Raw genomic sequence first — 15,435 nt, forward strand, 5'->3', positions numbered from 1 at the left:
CGGGACCTTGGGGAGAGAGCAGATCCAGTGGGATTGGGGGAGCCGGGAGGGCTGTATTGGGATACACCCCTGTGCTCCTCACCTGGCACAGGGGGCACACGGTGTGCCAAGCACTGAGCACCCCCGTGCCCCGTCGCACAGGGAGCCGTGGGCTGAGCGCAGGTTCCCCAGAGTGGCGCGGAGCAGCGGGGGCAGCACACCATCACCTCCCCGCTGCAGCCTGGACCTCAGAGCAGCTTCCAGTATGGAGAGGGGCTCCAGGTAAGCTGGGGAGGGACTCTTGATCAGGGAGTGCAGGGGTAGGGTGAGGGGAAGAATTTTGAGCTGAAAAAGGGGAGATTGGGATTGGATCATCAATCTTAGGCAGAAATGTTCTCCTGTGAGGGTGGGGAGGCCCTGGCCCAGGTTGCCCAGAGCAGTGGTGGCTGCCCCATCCCTGGAGGGGTTCAAGGCCAGGTTGGATGGGGCTTGGAGCCCCTGATCCATTGGGAGGTGTCTGTGCCCATGGTAGGGTTTGGAACTGGGTGGGCCTTGAGTGGTGGGCAATCATTCGATTGCAAAGAAGCACCTGAAGCACCTGAGCGTGTTGGTTACCAGCAGCTGAACATGATCCAGCCGTGCCCCGAGTGGCCAAGAAAGCCAATGGCATCCTGGCCTGTGTCAGAAACAGTGTACGCAGCAGGAGCTGAGAAGTGATTCTGCCCCTGCACTCAGCATTGGTGAGGCCGCACCTTGAATCCTGGGTTCCATTTTGGGCCTCTTCCTTCAAGAAGGACATTTGAGGGGCTGGAGCACATTCAGAGAAGGGGAACAAAGCTGGTGGAGGGTCTGGAGTACAAATCTTTCAAGGAACGTCGGAGGGAAGTGCATTCTTTTAGCCTGGGGAGAAGAGGGCTGAGGAGTGACCTTATCACTGTCTACAGTTCCGTGAAAGGAGTCTGTGGCAAGGTGGGTGCTGGTCTCTTCTCCCAAGTAACAGTTGACAGGATGAGGGGAAATAGCCTCGAGTGTCACCAGGGCAGGTTGAGATCAGACATCGGGAAAAATACCTTCTCGGAAAGGGTTTTCAGGCACTGGCAGAGGCTGCCCAGGGAGGTGGTGGAGTCCCCATCGCTGGAGGGGTTTAAAACTCTGGTAGACGAGGTGCTCAGGGATGATTTAGTAGTGGACAGGTACGGTTGGATTGAATATCTCAAAGGCCTTTTCCAACCAAACCATTCTATGAAAATGAAGGTAATGCTGAAGGCAAGAGCTGACCTGCACTAGTTTGTCCTGTGGCAGCAGTGAAAAGTAGCAGAGAAGTGGCCTCACTATGTCTAAGAGGATAGTTTTCCTGTAGGTTGCTAGATAAGAGATAATTGGTGGCCAGCTGAGTTAGGCCTAATTGCTGCAGCTGTAAGATCCTTAGAAGTGGCAAATCACCGGGATAGCTGCTAAGGAGGCACTAAGGGTGTATAAAGCCTTGCTTGGGCATAATGAGGAGGAGTTTGTTGCACCATCCAGTTGGAGGCTGGGCCTTCAATCACTACAGTTTTCCCATGGAAAACTACAGATTAATGAAACTTCAAAGTCTGAACTGAGAGAGGAAATCTGATTCTTTATTTAGGGAGGTGAAGAGATTGCAGTTTCAAATATCTCACTACAGATGTCATGAAAGTTAAAGCTGAGATTGCCTTGAAGACCGTCGGTCTGGATTGCACGCTGAGCATGCGCTACATAAATCAATCTCTTCATCCACCCACAGGACATTTACTCTGTAAACCCAACAGCTGGCTGTCCAGGCATGACCAAGGGGTGGAGAAGTGTTTCTTTAGGTCAATGGATGTGTTCCAACCTGTGAGAGCTGGAGGGTTTGCTATTTGCACTGTGTGCCTGCTGCAGGCGTAACTGGTAGCGTGCACATGCCATGTTCAGAATGTATTTGTTCTCCCGAAGAAGCTGCTGCTGCTGCTCTTCCAGACGGACTTTGGTTTCTTCAAGGGCTTTTGATTCTTCGATGAGTCTGTGCAGTTCCTGGCGCAGGTGCTGATTCTCTGCCTTTATTTCTTTGACTTGCTCACTCAGACATTGTTTTGCTGCTGCTTCTGCTCTCTGGGTGAGCACCTGGATCTTTTGGCGACAGTCCATCTCACAGGCAGCCTTGTCCCGCAGGAACTCACTCCAGATTTCGCGCATTTTATCTGCACACTCTATCTTTGTGACCTGTAATTCTTTCTCCAGCTCTTCAATCCTTTTCGTCCGTTCCAGCTGAGTGGATGGGCCTATGAGACGCCGCAGGTCTTCAACCTCCTCGTTCATAAGGTAAAACTTTGTCTCCATCTCCTTTAGTGCTCTCCTGACCTCCCCCTCCTTCGCTGCACACTGTGAGGTCAGCTTCTGGGCTTGAGACAGGCGAATGTGATTCTGGTCATTTAGTGTTATTACCAGGTTCTCACGCTTCTGGCTGCGTTTTGTTGTGTAGGACAGGTAGGCGTCGCTCTCTTTCTGAATCCGATTGCCTTCCTTTTCTAGGAATTTATTTTCCTGCATCAAGCTCTCTGCTCTTCCCATGTACGTGTTCATGAGTTCATTGAGAATCTTGGATTCCTTCTGCAAACATGATTTCCTCTCCTGTGCAAGCACTTCCACGTCACTTGTTTCTTTGGATTGATCTTCATTCTTAGTTCTTGCCCTTTGCTGTTCTTCCCCAGCGCGTGTTGTGTCTTCTTTCATCTGCTTTGTCTTGGACGCCATGTTTCACATAGGGGGAGTCAAACTCTACCAAACTGTAACAGAAAGAACAATTACAAATTCTAAGCATTTATGCCACTTATATGACTGTTGCTTTCTGCCCCCCCCCCCGCCCCAGCCATGGCCTCTTGTGTTTTCAACTGGCAGCTAAAATGTTTGATGTGATTGAGAGCAGCGTGGCGGCGAAGGACTTGGGCTGGTGGTTGATGAGAAGCTCAACATGAGCTGGCAACGTGTGCTTACAGCCCAGAAACCAACCGTGTCCTGGGCTTCATCCAACGCCGCGTGGCCAGCAGGGCAAGGGAGGGGAATCTCCCCTCCTCTGCTGCACTCTGGTGAGACCCCACCTGGAGTCGTGCATCCAGTTCTGTAATCCTTGATAAAAGAAGGGTATGGATCCATTGGAATGGGTCCAGAGGCAGCCATGGAGATGATCAGAAGGCTGGAGCACCTCTGCTATGGGGACGGGCTGAGAGAGTTGGGGTTGTGCCCTGGACTCTGGAGATGAAAAGGCTCTGGGGAGACCTTAGATCATCTTCCAGTCTGGAAAGGGGCTCCAGGAAATCTGGGCAGGGACTTCTTCTGAGGACCTGGAGTGATAGGGTGAAGGAGAATGGCTTTAAACTGGAAGGTGATTAGATGTATCTTAGGAAGAAATGTTTTCCTGTGAGGGTGGGGAGGCCGTGACCCAGGTTGCACAGAGAAGTCATGGATGCTTCCTCCCTGGAGGGGTTCGAGGCCAAGTTGGATGGGGCTTGGAGCTCTCTGATCCAGTGGGAGGTGTCTTGCCCATGGCAGGGGTTAAGAATTAGATGGGCTTTGAGGTCCCTTCCAACCTGAACCATTTTATGATTCCACGATTCTGTGATTCTGTGACCGGATGATCTTCACGGTCTCTTCCAATCCAAACCATTCCACGATTCTATGATTCATGATAATGGTCAATGCCCTCTACAGTGCTTTGAAAAATCCATTACCTGTACATACCAGGGTATTAAAAGATAATACATTACAGGAAAGGGAAGTCTAGTAAGTAGACATGAATTTTTTTGTGATGTGAAGGAGGCAGGGAGCTGCTGAATTAACAGCAAGTGGTAAGTAATTATTTGACTGTCTCTTTAGACTGAGTGAGCTCTGTGCCTGCAATCCCACCTTAGGAATCTGCTGATTGTCTTTAAGCAGTCCTTTCAGGAGAGCATCAGGTTTTTTATAACTTGCAGTGTTGTGTTTTAAAATTGCCGAGGGGCCTGCAATGTGAGAGGCACAGCTGAGTCCACAACGGGGACTAAAGGAAGGAAAATCATAGAATCATGGAATGGTTTAAGAGGGAAGGGACCTTACAGCCTACCCAGTTCCACCCCCTGCCACGGGCTGGGACACCTCTCACTGGTTCAGGGGGCTCCAAGCCCCATCCAACCTGGCCTTGAACCCCTCCAGGGATGGGGCAGCCACGACTTTTCTGGGCAACCTGGGCCAGGGCCTCCCCACCCTCACAGGAGAACATTTCTTCCTTAGATTGAAGATCTAGATCTCCCCTCTGTCATCTTAAAACCATTCCCCCTCATCCTCTCCCTGCACTGAGAAAGAGCCTGCATCAGTGTTCATGATTCCTGCGCTTGTAAAAGAGGGCGTGGGACTTTGCTCTTTGTAAACTAGTTATTGAAAAGAGGAACAGTGTAATCCAGGATTTAGAACTAGGGAGAAATCTTATTAAGTCTAATGCTTTTAATGAACATTTGTAACTAAAACTTACTGTTTCCCAATACAACTGGTGCCCCCTTTTAAAGAAAATATGAACAAATCCAGTAGAGAGGTGAACATAATAGAATAATTTTAATAAAGTCGCCCATCATTGTAATAGCAGAACAGGTTCCAAACTGGGAATGTGGGAGCTGCATCAGGAGTAGAGTGGAAATGGGGAGGCACAGGAATCTGTACAGGAATCTGTGCAGTTGTTTTGGTTCTAGGGGAGAGGTAGATGCAGAGCTGTGGGAATGTTAGAGGAATGACTACATCGCCATGGAAAAAACAAACGTTGCTCAGGCTGGAATTACACAAAACGTGGGTTTTTTTCTAAAACACTGACCTTTGCTGCTCCTTTGCTCTTCCCAGGTTTCCCAAATAGCTGCTGGTTGCAGCACCGATGCCTGCTACTCGCAGTTCCCTGGGCAGCATTTGCTGGTGGCTGCTCTCTGAGCCCCAGGGAGCTCAGTGTTGGGAGCCTGAGTGTGGCCATGGTGATCAAACAGGTGATATCACAAAAGCAGCCCTGCAGCGAGGTTCTCATTTCAGCTCCCAGCTTGCCCCTGGATGCAGCCCTGAGCAACTGGATCCAGTGGGAGGTGTCCCTGCCCATGGCAGGGGGCTGGAACCAGGTGGGCTTTGAGGTCCCTTCCCACCCAAACTATTTGGTGATTCTATGATTTCTATGACATGCTTTGTCAGTTTGGCTTAGAAGGACAGGATTTACAGTGGTCACATTAATAAGGAAAAGCCCCCGCTGGCTGTGAAAGGACAAGGGGAATGTTTTTGAGCTGAAAGAGCGGAGATTGAGATGAGATCTGAGGCAGAAGTGCTCTCCTGTGAGGGTGGGGAGGCCCTGGCTGCCCAGAACAGTCATGAGAAGTCAAACAATATCCCCTCAAAAACTCCCCAATAATGTAACTTTCACCCAAATCTCCTCACAGCCCTCCTCAAACTCCCCCAAACCATGACTTTCACCCCATATCTTCTCAAATTTCCACTCAAACTCCCCCCACATGTGATTTTTCTACCCCAAATCCTCTCACAAGGTCTTCCAAATGCGACTTTCTCAACAAATCTCCCCACAAATGACTGCATTAAGCCACTTAAATTCCTAGAATATTCCATGTAATCCTGCCTCGTTCTCTCATTTCTGATCTGGTTTTGCTGAAATGATGTAAAGAAATGCTGGTACTTGTCAAGCCTTTCTCAGCCTGAAAAACATTTTAATGGTATGAATATCATGCATGTATAAGCACAGATATGCACAGATATAAACAAAACCATGTTTGTAAAAGTGACAAAATATATGCCACCTAAAAGACATTTATATATGTCTTGATTTTTGTACTCACCCTAAGCAATGCATCTAAGGCCCCATTCTCTGTGTATTCATGACCGGTTTCCCTGAAAGAGAAGACAACAGATTTTGTTTGAGAAACTGTAACACAAATGGAGTGCCTTTTCCTGATAAAAAACCTTATATTCCTTTGAAGGACTAAATCATTAAGATAGCGAACATTTCTGTTCAGCACTGTTACTGAGCTCTAATAGGTTCTTAAATGTCTGCATGGAACGTGGTCATCATTCATAAAATTAAACCATACAAATCAAACCTCATTTTGTTCTCCTAACTCCTGCTGTGTGAACAGGACTCTGTAATAATGACACTGAATAATATGAAAATACATGAGAAAACTTATTTCTCTGCATGGTCCTTGAGGCTAAATGAAACTAGAAAGATAATATATTTCAAAGTACTTCGTCTTTTAATCATGCATGCATCTTAATTTTTTTCCTCGGGTTGTAGCATAAAGTAAGTATTGTTTTAGTTACACACCAGGAGAAAATCCATTAGGAGTGTGCAGCCTGTTTATAATTTAAATCTGTGACCACAAATAAGCTGAAGTAATTTCTACTGTTATGCTGTTATTTGACTGACAGATTGAGTCACTGCTTACCTCTGGTAACGACCCCTTTTAAAGTGAACAACACTTGGGTGGTCAACTGGCCAAACGGCCAGCAGCAAATGCTACCTCAACAACTATCATTTGGGAGAGACGTAATTAGACTCCATTGGACAGGAAAGAACATGGAAGCATGCAAGATGTGGAGCTGAATGGCAATACATCTACCTCACTATTATTGAGATTATGAAAGATCTAAGGATTATTTATGTCAGCGGAGAGAGAAAGAGAGACCCCCCCGTTCTGCTGCCAGGAAAAAACATCTCTTGTTTAAAAAGAGGAAGATTCATCCCAAAAATATTTAGTTACCTGGTGGTATGCAAATTTATCTGGAGTATGAGAGATATAGATCCAAGTTCCTCCACCAAATCAAGTCAGAAATTATCTCCCGCATGCCTATGGCATACCTTAACTATTGCGTATACGCAAGTACGCGGACGCACCTATACCCAAGACATGTTACAAGGTGAGTGCTGAAAAAAGTATTGAATTAGGAAAGACTAACTTAGAAAGTCGACTAGAGAATCCCTTTGGGACATAGGCTGAGATCCTGCAAAACCTGGTGGGATTAGGAGTTAAGTGCGTATATACACTGGCAAGGCACCTGGCTGGCACTGGAGAGCAAGGTGTGCCTGCAAACGGGTCTGACTGCCTGATGAGGTAGATGCTGAAGGGTCCTAATGAATGAGCTCTGTTTTGGGCACCGTCACCAATCCAACACTACTGTTCTCCTGGCACCTCAGTAACAGAGCTTAGAGAAAGATAAAGGCATCAGCTTCACTGCTCTCCAGCCAGAAAGGTAGAACTTGGGCCAAAGCTTAATATTTACTACTGACTTATTTGGGCAAAGCTCTGCTCAGCACGGCTGCTTTTACGAATCTCATAGGCGATGACTGCATACAGAATCAAATTCCTTTCCCTCTGTTCTACACCAGCTGGATGAAGGTTAGCTCAAATCAACTCCATATACCTCTGCTAACTTTCTGCTGTACCTGAGCTAACTGGCCAGAGTACTGTTCCTGTCTGCCCAGGTGAGGCATTAGCCTCAACCATCCTTGGGCACTGAAATCATGATCTGAATATCCATCTCACAGCCACGAATACCATGAGGCAGGGGCATACATAACAACCAGCGGCACATGCTCTTAGCTTGATGCCTTAACCTCATCCTCCACTTCATTAGCAATAGGGACGACTATTAATGAATTCACCACTCGCCTCACTCACAGCTCCTAGCCACAAGAACTTATGAAAGGATAACAATTTTCTGTAGCACTACCTTCCAAAATGGCTTTCGTTCCATGCAAAACCAAGATGTGATTACAAGCGTGTGCATGTATGTGATAGTTCAGAGCCAGGTAATTAGGATACTTGGCACAGGAGACACTAAAACTTAACTCATTTCCAGCATTCCGTGATCTGATTTTGATTGGTTTCCAGAAGCAGATCACTCGCACTCAGGCAAATCAGAGATCTGAACTTGTATCTTATGCATTTCAGGGCAGCATGCTAGCCAATGAACTACTTTTATTCCCAAGAAAATAGTATATTCGTCTGAAATGATGCCCCCAAAGGGTCCAGAAAATAGGACAAGAGTGAGAATATTGCACAGCTGCACAGCCACTATCTCAGCAAGGAAAAGGCTGAAACAAAGGACGTGTGGTGCAAACAAGGACTCAATATAGTGGACACCATATTCTGGATCTGACAGGTGGCCGCAGCGGGATAGTGGTGAAAATGTTGACGAGGAAAACACATATCCCTCATGCAAACTGAGCACAGCATCCTTGCACCTTGTTTGTCTGAGAGAGATGTGATACTGCTCAACAGCTGACGTGGCCATCATTGTTGAGGCATATTGAGACTGCTAAGTGACTTTTCTAGTGCTCTCCTTAATAGAAATACTGTATTTTCATTTCAGCTTCTTCTTTGGGGCTTAAACATTCTGTTGTTCTTGGACTGTATTTCATTTCACTCCTATTTGCTATCTACATCAATAGGTTAAAGCCATAGCTAAACCACATACACAATGCGGTTTCACCACAGAGCTTCTAATTAGCTTTCTTCAGGATGTCTCCTGACAGACTTTAGGTTTTTGCTATCGGTTATACTCATTAAAATCAAGAATAAATTAATATACAGTCAACAAAATTAACACGCTGGAATTACTCTGTCATAATGGTGAAAATATGGTTTACACTCTCTTTGCAGCTGAAGAGTTTTCAGCATTTTTCTCAGAAGGCATCGGTAAAGTCCAACTGAAAACTTCTTTGTGCTCTGAACAGTTGCTATGCTGACAGTTTTCTAACTCAAAGCAAAAGATAAAGCTCAGTACTTTTTCTACGGTAATCTTGAATTTACTTCCTTGATATTGTGTATTTATTAGAAAAGATGCTGCCATTCTAGCATCACAAAAATTACTAGTTAGTAATGGCTGAATTCTTATGCTCTTATTCATCTGAAGGAATAATTTGCTAGAGCAGTATTTTTAATTTCAATGATAGTAGTTGATTAAGACATGATTCAACATGAGTGAGGCCACTTTCAAGAGGCACTGTGAATTCAGTGTGAAGTTCTTTTTACAGTTAAATCACTTTATTTTAGAGATACTTCTCTTTTGAAATAATACCCGTGTATGCAATTTACATTTCATGCCGGGGTGATTTTAAAAGTATTCTGCTTTTATAAAACTTGTATAAAACAACAGGAAAGCAAAAGTATATGCAAGTAGCCAAGACATGTTACAAGGAGAGTGCTGAAAAAAGTATTGAATTAGGAAAGACTAACATAGAAAGTCGAATAGAGAATCCCTTTGGGATCCAGGAATCCAAAGTATTTGATATTTTTCTTACCCATGGAAACTTAATTTCACTACATGGAGCAGTGTAATAAAAATGTCACATATCTTATTAATGCAAACAAACGAAACTGCCTTTTTAGAGCATTAACACCATGGCTTAAGGAGGTGGTAGACAGCTCAAGAGGAAGAAAAGCAGTGTAATGCTGGTACAATTACAATCAGTCATGAGAAGTTAAACAGTAACTTTTTGTATTCATAAAATATCAAAAAGGAAAATGGTAGAACAAAAAGAGCCTTAGGGAAGATTTTGTTATACAGAAGAAAGACCCTCCTAGTCTCTATTTAAGATTTTGTGCTGCAGCCAGTTTTCCTTACTCGCATGAACAAAAATTCAGAGGTCAGAAATCCCTCTTACAAAAAGAAAGCAAGCAGAATTTGCACTCATGCCTAATGCCTAATAGGCAGCAAAACCGTCCCACTCCCTCCAATTACATTTTTAATGGCAGATACAAAATTAGAAACCCCCCAAGCTTTCAATGTCAAGCAAGACTCTTCCTTTACCTATTTGCTTTTTGTGGGGTTTTCCCCTATATTTGGGGTTTTGGGGTTTGGGTGGGTTTTTTTTTCCGTTTTAGAAGCAAGTGCAGCTTCATTGCTCTTAACCACTCCGGCAAATGTAAAAAGTTCTCCTGTACTCGAGGTATAATCATTTGCCTGTCATTATGAGGCATGAGTTTCGATCCCAGCTGAATGGAACCGCTGATTCAAGAAGCCCCAGCAGCCTTACCTGCACGCTCAATCACACGCTCAATTTTAATCCAAGAGGCATCCAGCTCCTTGGCAAATTGATGGGCAGCTCTGTTTGGGTCCTCCCAAGTTTCAGGGTCAGTGTAGGTTTCGGTGCCTGGAAATTTAACTGTAATGATGCAAGAAAGCATGACTGTGATGAAGCAAAGGCATTTATTGGGCAGTCAGCCCAGGATTGCCATTATGCAGAGTGCTCCTTGGAAGAGTGAACCTGCTTCCACACTGCCTGAGTCGGAGCTACTCCGAGAGACAACTTTAGTTTTAGGCATCATCTGCAAGCAGGCTGACACAAGTACACAGTCCCATCTCTAAAAATTACTAACATTAGCACTTGCATCTCCACTTTAAAGTGAAAGAAGTAATAAATATTAAATAGTGCTCAATGGAATAGAATGCAGGGGTTGAGTGAGAGTGAAAACAAAGCAGAGGAAGGGGTAGAAGAGCATCAAAGGAGGTGTAAGGACATTTTCTGAGTAAGGACAGCTTATTCTCTTTTCTTAAGTTGTGTAAGCAGCATTTCTTTCTATTATCTTTGTTTTCTATCGGGATTTGAAGGGCTACTCCAACTACTTTAATTTGCTTAAGCTATCGACTATAATAATATTTACAGACTGTGGCAATAGTCAAGCTAAACTATTCACAGCACCCAGAGCTTATATCCTTCGGTACATTTCTTGCATTACAATACGAACATGAGAAACACTTCCGGTCAACGTTTAAAGCCGCAGGAAGGAAAAGTGAGCTCTGTGGCACAATTATTCCCTTTCTCAAACACCTAAGTTAATAATATGCAGCAACTTGGTTTATGCTCCCTCTTTCTCCAGTGTAGCACTTAGTGCAACTCAGGTAGTGTAGCGCTCTGGCCAGCACATAGTTTTTTCCCTTATTTTGCTGCTGATTCAGGAAAATTATTGTTTACCCTTCTGGTGAAAGCAGAAACTTCTGATGAAAGTACAGCAACCCTGGAAATCTATTCACCAAGCAATTCATAGGAAATAAATTTAACTCTACTAATCGATATCCTGATATACAAGAATAGGATAAAAATTCAATACAAAACATAAATAATTTATGATTGCTTTTCATTGAACATAAAATATTTTAGATTTTAAAATATGTTGAAAAATAGCTTATTAATGATGTGTATTCGTGTTTCACGTGGCATAACTGAGGAAAAAAACCTCAAAACTCTCATTAAAAGGAAAAAAACTGCAGAAATTGTTTGAGCAGTGTAATGAATTTACATCCAGAGAAATTATCTGATATTTTGCCCAGATGTTATCAGTCATATTAGGTATTTCAGTAGATGTTCTTCCAATTGTAATGATAATGCTACAATTTTTTATATTATAAATATGTATTTTGTAAAACAAAAATGACCAGGGAAAGGAGAAGAAAGCAGTAGGTTAACCTCTTACAATCGTACTTTCAGGCAGGGAGGTGGGGAAGAGCCTTCCTCTTGTGTTCATGATAAGGTGCCTGGGTTGGAGGTAACCGCGTGAATCTCCAATGGGCCTCTGATAGTTCTTTGTTCAGTGTCTCATAAAACATTTTGCCAGGCCAAGGCTATCCTGGCATACCAACACGAGATAGTGCTAGCCTGGATTGGAAGACCTTGATAGAAGAAAATGGTAGGAGGAAACTAAATATACATCTAAATTGCTTGACTAAACTGCTCCATTGTACTTGTATCTTTAGCTTAAAACTTGAGGTCACAGAGGATTGAGGGGGGATTGAAATGAAATGAATGATAGATTATTAAATACAGTGCTTTAAAACCTGCTTTAAAAAATGGTTAGTGTAAGTTTTTGTCTTAACTGTTTAATGTAACTAATGTTTTTGAAAATCCAATCCAGTACCTCCACACAGAAGAAGGTTGTCTAGAACTTACGGAGTAAAAGGACATCAGTCTGGTGTTCACAGCTCTGCGACCAAGCTGGTGACCACCGCAGTGGGTTGTGTCTCATTCTCTGCATGATTACCAAAGAAAATTAATTAAGCTTTCAATTAACAGACGATGAAAAATCAGCTTGCCTAAGAGTGACTTACATTTGGTGCTTTGATTTTAAAGAGATTCCGTATGCTAACTGTTTTGACTCCTTTGCTGGAGAACCAGGTTTTCTTGAAAGTAAAATGAGGGAAACGAGGGAAGTCTCACCATTTCTGGATCAACTGTTAATCAGTAGAAGAGGATTTCATATTAATTCATCTGCACTTTCACTGAAACAAAATATGTCACAGAAAATTGATACGAGGAAAGGAATTATTTAGCCAGTATATTGCTTTTGTTTATGTGCTGAAATACAAGAATACACAGTTGATCTTTTCCCTCAAGGACATAATAGGTATTTAAAAATCAAAGGAGCAACTCTTTCATGTCCTGAACAGATGCAAGCTTATAAGTATCTTTGCAAAGTGCATGATAAACAATTTTTATCTACTATTTTCCACCTTTCTCGCACAGATTATGAATTGATCGACTAAAGCTGCAATAATGTCACTACTTATTTAATACTCGCTGAATTTTAAACAAATCTATTTAGGTAGCAGCACACTTAAACTCAGGAAGCACGAACAAATACCAGCTGATCTGATTTTTTCAGGGCAAAATCAGTTTGCTACATAGTTCAAAACACTTACAATGAAGGTAAAGTTCTTCATCCCCTTCTTGATCAGCTTTGCTATAGCCACAATGCCCTGAAAAGAAAGACACCATTTTAGCGGTAAATAATGATTTACTTCCTCATATCTAAAGTCCTGACAACATCAGTTCTGCAGGCTGGGATTTTCAGGCACTGAGCACCTAACTCTTCTTAGCCCTTTGAAAGCTTCAGCTATAATTCTTTTGACAGCAGAGTTTTAAATTAATCACAAACAGTTGCAATCAAAAGGCTTTTGTATCAAATACCAGTTGGGACAGGTTCTAAAGAGAAAAATCTAGTTCTGTTGAAAAGCTTCTACGGATAAAACAGAAGACTAAAGAACTTAAAAATCGAACACTGTTTTACATGAGGGTATTCTTAAACTTACTGCTGTGCCTCTTTTTCTCGAATGTAAAGTCATTTAAAGGCGGATCAGATAAAGTGTCATATTTCTCCACATGAAAAAACATGAACAGAAAAAGGGACTTTGAGGAGTACAGGTAAAGAACCTGCTGGAGACTCCTTTTACAGCAGATTTACATAGGACAAAAAGAACATCTTGATTTAAGTGTGTCTTGCCAAAGTAAGAGGATGAACTCTATAATCGATAACAGGATTCAAATGAAAACTGTCTTTACTAAAAATTACTTCTGTTTCAGTTTTGCAAATTACCATCTCAGGTTAGGCAATATCTCAGGAGTTCACACGAGCGGAGTCAGATGCGGTTATGCTACGCAGGTGCAATACCTTCCCCCGACGATGAATCCAAACACCGTGAAGACCAGAATGATGGTTCTGCCACAGCAACCACGGATTCTGCTCACTGGAAACAGCTGTGGCTACAAAACACAGCACATAGCAGAGATTAGTTTAAAATTATTCCCTACAAAGGAACTGCAAAAATTAAGTCAGCCTTCAGGAACTGTAGACTGTTAGTTTACCTTTTCAGTTGCCTGAAACTACGAAATTGATAAGGCTAGTGTAAAGAAGGGCCTTCAAAGGAAATTCATGCCAAATGTTCCACGAGTTAATGATTGTCTACACAGAATAAAAAGGAGATGTGATGGAATCAGCTTGGTCAAAGTGGTATTAGCCATTCGATGAAAGCCGAGCACCAGCCACTTCACTCCCTCCTACTGCTGTGTGGCTTTCTGTGTTACTCAATTGTTGACTCCTTCCCTATCCAGGGAAGACCTGATATCCCTGTAAGGGAGGATAGCAGGAGAAGAACCCCTCAGGACCTCTGTTCCTAGCCTCTCCCCTAAAACTGGTTGATATGGGCTTTGATGGTACCCAAGCAATTAGCATCTTAACCATAAGAAGAAAGGTTTGAGATCAAACACTATCAAATAAGAGAGAGTTCCTCGTTAGCAGTTTCTTCTCTCTTACTGCTATTAATCGTTGTAAATCACTATTATCACTTACCATTTCTTCTGTAGCAATGAAAGGCGCTTCCACATATACAAAATTGAATTCTCCATGCCTCAGAGAACTTAGATGCTAAAACAGCCACACATTATTAATCACTGCTATTAATTATTGCAAATATATGTATGTCACATCCAAGGTGAACTGAGGATGTAAAAACTTAACTTGAGAAACCTCAAGGGTTGTTAAATACATTGCTTGCCTGACATCTAATGAGGGTGGCTGCGTACTCAGTCGCATTCAATGAGCAAGCTCTATTAAACTCTGTGCTGATTGCCAACAGCAAGAATCTGGCTCAAGACATTGAGAATAAAGGAGGAGACAGCAGATGACGAGCAAGGAACTGTGAAAGTGTGAATCATCAGCAAGAGATAAATAGCAAAAAAAGGAACCCTGGATTACCTGCATTGTAAGACGGTATATGAATGTCTACATGGGGATTTTATGATTCCACATAATCTAGATTCCTCTTGCAGTCCTCAGAGGTTCCCATAGAAACAAACAAACTAGTCTTTTTTTTCCTCTGTCTCGGAAAAAGCCAGCCAGTCAACATGATTTATTTGTCACTGACACGGAACTGCATCAGCCGCTTCTTCCTGCTCCCCCTCCCTCCCCCAAGCAGACCGATCCCCAACATGGGAATGGCAAATATATATAAAATACAGAATTTCTTAAAACTGTTCCCCTCCTCTCTTTGAAGCTTATGCAACCTGACTCGGAAGTCAAGAAAAAAGACAGCATCATACCACAATGGCCCAAAAGCTGTGCACATCTAACAAGAGCTTGGAAAAAATACCCACCCTGGCCTGTCATCTAATGCAGCAGCCAAGTTGAGTGCATGGAGATTGGCATATGTGAGGTGGGGTGCTCTGCATAAGTGCCACAGAGATTTGGGTACTGACACGTTCTGGAGGAAAGGCCGAGGATGTTATTAGGTTTTTGGAAAATACCTGGGACATGGTGCAACTGGCAGCTGGTAAGACATGTGGGATGCAACGTACGATGTCCTTTTACCTCTATTTCAAAAAAAAAGAGAGAAAAACTGTCTGAGCGTGGGCACTGGCTCGTATGAATTCAGGGACAGCAGCCTAAGACATCTTCCTGTGTTCGCATCTTCTGTGCTATTTCTCCTTTCCGTGTGATGAACTCAGTCTGTTGGCATGAGGGTGAATCAGAACCCAGCTTCTGGAATGATCCCGGTGGCTTTAGCCAAAGCAAAGATGCTAGAGCATCCTAGAGGGATGGCTTTGGGTGAAGACGATCCTTTCAGGGGATGCATGGCATAGCTGCCTGTTCACTGGTGCTGCCGCAACAATGG

General features: G+C 43.3%; 1 protein-coding gene across 8 annotated transcripts; it reads right to left on the minus strand.

Moving 5' to 3' along the window:
• Window positions 1–1,601: 1,601 nt before the first annotated feature.
• On the minus strand, window positions 1,602–12,744 carry LOC104063992 (centrosomal protein of 290 kDa). 8 transcript variants are annotated; one of them, XM_054075459.1, is made up of 5 exons: window positions 12,688–12,733; window positions 11,939–12,017; window positions 10,028–10,156; window positions 5,829–5,880; window positions 1,602–2,765 (listed from the first exon to the last, which is right to left on the minus strand). In XM_054075459.1, the coding sequence occupies exon 5, from the start codon at window positions 2,731–2,733 to the stop codon at window positions 1,816–1,818; it is 918 nt and encodes a 305-aa protein (XP_053931434.1). In that variant the 5' UTR covers window positions 2,734–2,765; window positions 5,829–5,880; window positions 10,028–10,156; window positions 11,939–12,017; window positions 12,688–12,733; the 3' UTR covers window positions 1,602–1,815. The 8 variants fall into 8 exon arrangements, with proteins under 8 accessions (XP_053931434.1, XP_053931433.1, XP_053931436.1 ...); XM_054075458.1 differs by lacking the exon at window positions 12,688–12,733 and adding an exon at window positions 12,097–12,421; XM_054075461.1 differs by lacking the exon at window positions 11,939–12,017 and having other exon boundaries at window positions 12,688–12,744.
• Between the last annotated feature and the right edge of the window lie 2,691 nt (window positions 12,745–15,435).

Source organism: Cuculus canorus, chromosome 10 (assembly GCF_017976375.1).
Source record: "Cuculus canorus isolate bCucCan1 chromosome 10, bCucCan1.pri, whole genome shotgun sequence".
In the NCBI taxonomy this organism is placed as follows: domain Eukaryota; kingdom Metazoa; phylum Chordata; class Aves; order Cuculiformes; family Cuculidae; genus Cuculus; species Cuculus canorus.

What these genes read in the sequence shown, in the direction of transcription:
- LOC104063992 (XM_054075461.1), bottom strand. Translation starts at nt 2,733, where the DNA reads ATGGCGTCCAAGACAAAGCAGATGAAAGAAGACACAACACGCGCTGGG.